Raw genomic sequence first — 8,417 nt, 5'->3', positions numbered from 1 at the left:
TTCAGCATCATTACTGCAGTCTTCAGTGTCACATGATCTTCAGAAATCATTCTAATATGCTGATTTGCTGCTCAAGAAACATTTCTGAGTATTATCAATGTTGAAAACAGTTGTGCTGCACAATACTTTTGTGGAAACCGTGATACATTTTGTTTTTCAGGATTCACAGATGAACAGAAAGTTCAGAAGAACAGCATTTATTTGAAATAGAAATCTTTTGTAACATCTCTCTCTCTCTCCTCAGATCTCTCAGATTGAAAATGTGTCTCGTTTGTCGAAGCTTCGTTTGTTGAATCTCTCTGGAAACCGCATCACTCGAGTGGAGAATCTGCAGGGTCTGAACTGTCTGACCGAACTGAACCTGCGACACAACAGCATCACGTCTGTGGTGAGGAGCTGCACACACACTAGAGACAAACACATACATTAAAGACTCAATCATCCAGTAATTCAGGATTTCACAAACTGGGCTTCATGAGGGAGTTTGTGAGTTGATGAAAAGCTAACAGTTAATTAAATCATAAAAATTTTAAATGGTCTGTAGATGTGACTCAGGTCAGGACTTCAATGTGCGTCTGTGGGATTTTTTTTGTGGGATCTCTTTTATGGTCCAGCAGCTGAAAATGGTGCATCTGATCACTTATCATTGATTCCAAATAATAGCAGGAATGACAGCCTCCTGTCTCTGATTTGTGTTTTTCTCCTGTCTGTCTGTCTATTCTGTCTGTCTCTCTGTGATTTTCTTTCTGTCTGTCTGTCTGTGATTGGTGTTGTTCTCCTGTCTGTCTGTCTGTCTATTCTGTCTGTCTGTGATTGGTGACGTTCTCCTGTCTGTCTGTCTATTCTGTCTGTCTGTGATTGGTGTTGTTCTCCTGTCTGTCTGTCTATTCTGTCAGTCTGTGATTGATGTTGTTCTCCTGTCTGTCTGTCTATTCTGTCAGTCTGTGATTGGTTACGTTCTCCTGTCTGTCTGTCTGTCTATTCTGTCTGTCTGTGATTGGTGTTGTTCTCCTGTCTGTCTGTCTATTCTGTCTGTCTGTGATTGGTGACGTTCTCCTGTCTGTCTGTCTATTCTGTCTGTCTGTGATTGGTGTTGTTCTCCTGTCTGTCTATTCTGTCTGTCAGTCTGTGATTGGTGTTGTTCTCCTGTCTGTCTATTCTGTCTGTCTGTCTGTGATTGGTGACGTTCTCCTGTCTGTCTGTTCTGTCCGTCTGTCTGTGATTGGTGACGTTCTCCTGTCTGTCTGTTCTGTCCGTCTGTCTGTGATTGGTGACATTCTCCTGTCCGTCCGTCTGTCTGTGATTGGTGACGTTCTCCTGTCTGTCTGTTCTGTCCGTCTGTCTGTGATTGGTGACTTTCTCCTGTCTTTCTTTCTGTCTGTGATTGGTGACGTTCTCCTGTCTGTCTGTCTGTCTGTCTGTCTGTCTGTCTGTGATTGGTGGAGTTGTGGTGGACATCAGCTGGACTGTGACGTCATTTTGTGTCTGGGACATCGCTGCTAAATTTAGATGCAGTCAGAGAGAGGATGATCAATACCGACATTCAGACAGCAGTAACTAACAACACACGAGTCTTGCTTGTGTTGTTCTGTCAAATGCTTTGTTTTCATTGATTGATAATATAAAGGTCACAGAATATTCCATCAACTTATTCATTTTGGCAACCATCCTAAACACCCTAGCAATTAAGAAACATCTTAGCAACCCCCTAGCAACCACTTAGTTACATTTTAGCAGCTATCATAAAAATTCTAGCAACCACCTTGAAAAATCTTAGCAACCATTCTCAACACCCTAGCAACCACCTACAAACATTTTAGCATCCATCCCCAACCACTTTGAAACTTCTTGGCAACCACCCTAATCACCCTAGCAACCACAATTGATTGACACAATTGAAAAACCCTCAGCTGAAAACAATGTCTGGCTGTTTCTGCTGTCGAACCCTTCCTGCGTGTATGTGCTGAATTTGAGCATCTCTCCACACTCACACACACTCTCCCCTCCCCCGCAGTCGTCCTGCTTTTCCGCTGCCCCTCCCGTCAGCGTGTGTGTGTGTGTGTGATCTGGGCGGATGGATCGGTGTGCCAGTGGCTGTGGGATGCAGCATCATCTCTCTGTGTCTCTGTCTTTCTGTTTGTCTGCAGACGGATGTGGAGAATCTTCCTCGTCTGCAGCGTCTGTTTCTCAGCGCTAACAGCATCAGCAGGTAAGAGCCGCATTCGTCCGCATGTGTTTAACCCCGTCCTGTCTGAGGACACGTCGTGTCCTTGTACTGCAGCAGTGCGGGGCTGTGCGACACACACACACACACACACGGGCAGAAGCATTTAGAAAGTCGTCCAGTGTGTCTGATTCTGTAACCATGGGAACATGTTTTTGCTGTGTTGTCATGGTGGGAGTGCTGCGGTTGCTAAGGGAGCGCTGCAGTATGATGTCTTGATGCGGTGTGATGGGTGTGTTTGTCCCTCGTTACTGCTGTGTCATACTGCTGCATCCAGAGCCCTGTGTGTGTGTGTGTGTGTGTGGGCGGGGCTTACTGAAGGCCAAGGGGTCACGCATTGTGTATTGTAAAAGTGAGTTACATTAATTGATGTATTCAGTTTTGGCCGGCGATATGGAAGCATGTTTCTGCCATGGAATGAAACAAGAAAAAACGTGATTGCAACTTTTTATCACACAATTCTAAATTTATTTCTCGTAATTCAGAGTTTATATCTCACAATTCTCACTTTTTTCTTGCAATTTGGATTTTATATCTTGCAATTCAGAATTTTTCTCGCAATTCTCATTTTTTCCCCCTGTGATTCAGAGTTTATATCTCGCAGTTTCTTCTTCCAATTCTCACTTTTTCTTGCAATTCTGAGTTTATATCTTGCAATTCAGGCTTTTTTTTAATTCTCAGTATATATCTGAATCACAAAATGTTTTTGTGATTGAGAAGTCATTACCTTTTTTATTTTTGATTCCATGGTGGAAACAGGCTTCCATACGGAGGGAAGTAACATGACACCGTTCCTGTTTATTACTCTGAAGCTGCTTTGAAACAGTCTGTATTGTAATAATATGGATAAGGGTTAATGAGTTGATGATTCTCTGACCGTAGCATTCATGCTGTGTTTCGTGGTCAGGTTGGATGCTCTGGCCTGTCTGTGGCACTGCCGCTCTCTGAGTGAGCTGAGCGTTGATGGGAATCCCGTCGCGCTGGAGTCATGCTACAGACAGACTCTCCTCCGCTGCTGCTCGCCACACCTTCAGCTGCTCGACATGAAGCGCGTCACAGTGAGTCCCTTCGGGCCAGTTATTAAAGACTTTAATGTTGTTTTACAGACTGTTGAGTGTGTGTGTGTGTGTGCAGCTTATTTCGTTCTGACAAAATGCATTTCACAGTTGCGATGGAAACAAAAGGGCTAAACTAATTAAAAACAGGGATGAGCTTTGCTTATATGTGACCCTGCAGCACAAAAGCAGTGTTAAGTCGCTGGGGTATATTTGTAGCAATAGCCAACAATACATTGTATGGGTCAAAATTATACATTTCTCTTTTATGCCAAAAATCATTAGGATATTAAGTAAAGATCATGTTCCATGAAGATATTTTGTAAATTTCCTACCGTAAATATATCAAAACTTAATTTTTGATTAGTAATATGCATTGCTAAGAACTTCATTTGGACAACTTTAAAGATGATTTTCTCAATATTTAGATTTTTTTGCACCCTCAGATTCCAGATTTTCAAATAGTTGTGTCTCAGCCAAATAATGTCCGATCCTAACAAACCATACATCAGTGGAAAGATTATTTATTCAGCTTTCAATCTCAAAATTATTTTTTTTTAATTAAAATTTTTTTTTTTAAATTCAAAATAACAGGATATTATGATAGCAGGAGTCACAAATATTGATTTAAATTTTGTCATGTTCTAGAATTTGTGATTAGGATTATTTTTACTGTCATGGAGTTATATTAGAGCTGTATAATTTACATAAATCTTTTTTGTAAAGAAAGTGTAAATTTACCTATGTAAATAGAATTGATAAATGTATATTCAAAAATATATTTTATATGTATTTTATAAACGCATATTTCAGCTTAAAACGTTTTCATTTATTAATCTGTTTTGTGGCAGATAATATTGGCATGGCAAGCAAAAATCTGAACTATTGTCTTACTGGGACAGCTGAAAAAATTCTTACTTTTGAGTTAAAAGCAAACGATGATGTTAAATGAGTTTATTCCAGCAGATGATTTCAGACTGAACATATAATAATCAGGAATGTTACAGAAATACACACAGCTCATCTCTAAAGAATTCCCCTTCAGCCAGAATCCCTAAACACATCCTGGAGTAATGGCTCGTAAAACTCAGAGAAACGCTGATCTGAGATCCGGCCTCAGTGATGTGCTGATTTATAGAACAGCGACTGGATCAGCTGATCAAACATGTTCAAAATTGCATGAAAAGAGGAATATAGTGGTTTATTTAATAGTGCCGTTTATCACCTGTCGTATTAAAGGCAGGGTAGGTGATTTGGTTCAAACGCATTTTTTGTTTTGCTGGTTGAAAGTCCGTCTCTCATCGTGTCGCTGGTTCGCCTCTGCTCAGCCTGTGTTTGGGAGGAGGCGTGGCTTTGGAGAGTGATTTGCAGAGGGGGTGGGATCTTATGCTTTCAAAGCCGGCTTGCTATTGCTAGCCTCTCCGAAATCACCTACTCTACCTTTTTTTATGTAGTGACTCATTAATTGGTAAATCACATTCAGAGAGACAGCGAGTGTGTAGCCTGATCGCCATCTGTCTCCAAGTGATCCCGTACCAGCCTCCAAAACTGTTGCAATGCATGCTGGGAAGCAAACAGCTGGGTGGATAGCAAATCATCTGAAAATAATCCTCTCTGATCCACACACTCACACCCACACTCACACTCACACACACACACACTCACACACTCACTCACTCGCGCACACACACTCTCGCACATACACACACACTCACTCACTCACTCACTCACTCACACACACAGAATGGAAGTATTAATAAAATATTACTGACCCCAAAGTTTTGAATGGTACTTTCCTGAACTGATACTGTTGGTCTCATCCCAAATTCATGCCACGTAGGATTAGAAAGTGTGCAATATGACCCCTTTGAGGCACTTGTCACAGAAGTCTTGAAACATACTCTCTATCATGCAATTCAGAACATGTGTCACTAACCCATTTTCTTTTTTTGTATCAAGTGCTAATACTAACCCAATCTGTCTCCCACAGTAGTCGCCCCAGTTTCTTCTGACGGCTCTCCAACTCCAGCAGAGTTGCAGCTACGGACACGGAAGCTGTAGGATTTGCCCTCAGCAAGGTCAAACAGGGCAAAGCGGGGGGACTTCACTGGCATCCCGGTGTTCACCCTCTGCCATGTCTCTGTGCCTACTAAACACTGGGAAAAGATTTGATAGTCTAAAAATGTGCAAAACTCAATTCAAGGTAAAAATCAAATACTTTATACCTTACACTCTACCTCACCTTCTCCACATAATACATGACACCCTCATGTCCTCTCTGGATGGGTGGCTTCCAGCTCAGTACCACGTAACTTTTAGTAGCCTCAGTGACAGCCAGGTCAGTAGGTGGACCAGGAACAACCCCCACTGAAAGAGACAAGAGGAATAATGCTGCAGTTACTTCCACACATTATTTCTCCTCTATTTTTACATTTTGATTATCTTTGCTGTCATCTAACACTTACTTAAAGTTAATCTTTAGTTAATAATTTAATAACACTGTTGTAGAAAATCTATAAACGAATATGAATTTTTATAATATCCATTATAATGCTGCAATGCCTAGACAAAGCCTAGAATATGCATAGATTTACTTGCAGAAATGAAAACAATTGATAAAATGAGTTTTCCATGTTCACCTTCTCCTTGTAATACCTGTCATTATACAAATTTGTGTCCTCATATGTCACAAAAACAGGCACACACACACACACTCTCACACATACACACACACGCACACACACTCACTCACACACACACACACACACACTCACTCACACACACACACACACACACTCACTCACACACACACACACACACACTCACTCACACACACGCACGCACACACACTCACTCACACGCACGCACACTCACTCACTCACACGCACGCACGCACACACACACACACACACACACATACACTCACAGAAGAGCACACAGAGGCATTTGTGACGTGTGTGAGTGAGTGTGTGTGAGTGAGTGTGTGCATGTGTGAGTGTGTGCATGTGACTGTGCGTGTGTGTGTCCGTGTGTGTGTGACTGTGTGTGTGCGTGTGTGTTAATCGCATCCTGACAGTCAGCTGCTGTTGTGCAGGAGGAGGAGAGACGCACGGCGAGTGTTTCAGCACGAAAGGAGGATGAGAAGAAGAAAGAGAGTCACAAACAGACTGCGCACAAGGTACAAACACACACTTCATCACCGCACCAGAACACCCAACATATATCTGACAGTGAGATTGACAATCAACTCAATTCAGAGAGAAAACAAAGTCCTCTGCTGGATATTTGTTCTGGTTTTAAGCAAAAACATTTCTCAGAAAGCAAGACTTCTTATCTTCTGTCATTGTGCATCTCAAGTAAAGAATGTCGAGATATTTGTGCTGGAAAACAAAAAACACTAAGGAGGAGCATCAGTTTCTGCCGTGTGTTTTTTCTTACTGCAGTCGTTGTGTGGTGTGTGAGTGATTTCTCGCATGCAGGAGTGTTTTTTACTGTGTGCTGAGATCCAGCAGGGATTTGTAATGTAAGCCTGATAATTCCTGTTGAGTTCAGTCTCACACACACACACTCTCACTCACACTCACTCACACACACACACTCTCACACACATACATGTGCGCAGGAGTGATGCATTCATCACCTGTAACTCGCTGTTTGTGGGTGGCAGCGCCTCACACGTGCATGATGGGATATGGAGCTCATCCAGACATCTGGACGGAACCAATCGAATGCTGTTGGATGAGAGCGATGCTTCAGCTCTGACATCTGTGTGACAGATTCAGTCCCAGGATTCAGTCTTTATTCTCTAGGAGCAACTGGAGTTCAAGAACATAAAAAAACAACAACTGTTCAGTCCCTAATTATGAATATGTAACCGTTCAGACACTGCAGATGAGTGAATCTCATAAAAACTGGCCATTGACATTATTTTATTTCAGTTAAGGACACACACACACACACACACTCTCACTCACACTCACTCACACACACACACTCTCACACACATACATGTGCGCAGGAGTGATGCATTCATCACCTGTAACTCGCTGTTTGTGGGTGGCAGCGCCTCACACGTGCATGATGGGATATGGAGCTCATCCAGACATCTGGACGGAACCAATCGAATGCTTTTGGATGAGAGCGATGCTTCAGCTCTGACATCTGTGTGACAGATTCAGTCCCAGGATTCAGTCTTTATTCTGTAGGAGCAACTGGAGTTCAAGAACATAAAAAAACAACAACTGTTCAGTCCCTAATTATGAATATGTAACTGTTCAGACACTGCAGATGAGTGAATCTCATAAAAACTGGCCATTGACATTATTTTATTTCAGTTAAGGACCTGAATTCTCATTTAGTGTAATGCATATGTAAAAATATTGACATTATTAATAAATAGTAAACTATATAAAAATCATCCTACAAACCTGAGACATCTTCATGAGATTCACCCAGATGCTGCTTCTTTACAGCAGCTGTAGTTTCACACAGTTCTGGAAGGATCTAATGGATCTAAAGCACCTGGTCTTTCTTTGGTCGCAGGAAAGACGTCGACTCGCGATCCAGAACGCAGCGCAGCAGTGGGAGGGGCTAAAGGCCTGCCTCGAGCTTCCTGCCCAGAACGGCTCCAAGGAAGACGTCAGTCCAGAATACAGCCCCGCCCACAGCCCCGCCCAGACCAATGGGAACACACAGGAGACGTCGCCGGACGAGCCCAGGTGAAGGTCACTCGTGAGCGTGTGTGTGTGAGCGTGTGTGTGAGTGTGAGTGTGTTTGAGTGCAAGTGCGTGTGAGTGTGTGTGTGAGAGTGTCAGTGTCTGTGTGTGCGTGAGTGTGCGCGAGAGTGTGAGAGTGAGTGTGAGAGTGTCAGTGTCTGTGTGTGCGTGATAGTGCCTGCATGTGTGTGAGTGTGAGGGTGTGTGAGTGCATTAGTGTGTGCGACAGTGTGAGAGTGAGTGTGAGAGTGCGTGAGTGTGTGCGAGAGTGTGAGAGTGAGTGTGTGTGAGAGTGTGAGTGTCTGTGTGTGAGAGTGAGAGTGCGTGTGAGTGTGAGAGTGAGTGTGCAAGCGTGCGAGCGTGTGTGTGAGTGTGTGCGAGAGTGAGTGAGTGTGTGTGTGTGAGAGAGAGTGTGTGTGTGTG

At 43.0% G+C, this 8,417-nt stretch overlaps 1 protein-coding gene across 1 annotated transcript in view; it reads left to right on the top strand.

The window, feature by feature from the left end:
• The window catches only part of LOC107739945 (leucine-rich repeat-containing protein 49), a 24,705-nt gene that overhangs the window by 4,468 nt on the left and 11,820 nt on the right, over positions 1-8,417 (top strand). The window contains exons 5-9 of the mRNA XM_016552212.1: positions 245-388; positions 2,148-2,209; positions 3,132-3,282; positions 6,374-6,457; positions 7,822-7,997. Of these exons, the coding sequence (XP_016407698.1) occupies positions 245-388; positions 2,148-2,209; positions 3,132-3,282; positions 6,374-6,457; positions 7,822-7,997 (617 nt within the window). The remainder of the gene's footprint in view (positions 1-244; positions 389-2,147; positions 2,210-3,131; positions 3,283-6,373; positions 6,458-7,821; positions 7,998-8,417) is intronic.

The sequence above is a fragment of the Sinocyclocheilus rhinocerous genome, unplaced genomic scaffold (genome assembly GCF_001515625.1).
Source record: "Sinocyclocheilus rhinocerous isolate Xijiao unplaced genomic scaffold, SAMN03320098_v1.1 scaffold3689, whole genome shotgun sequence".
Lineage (NCBI taxonomy): Eukaryota > Metazoa > Chordata > Actinopteri > Cypriniformes > Cyprinidae > Sinocyclocheilus > Sinocyclocheilus rhinocerous.
The sequence above is the reverse complement of the archived record's forward strand: the minus strand, read 5'-3'. Positions and strand labels throughout refer to the sequence as shown.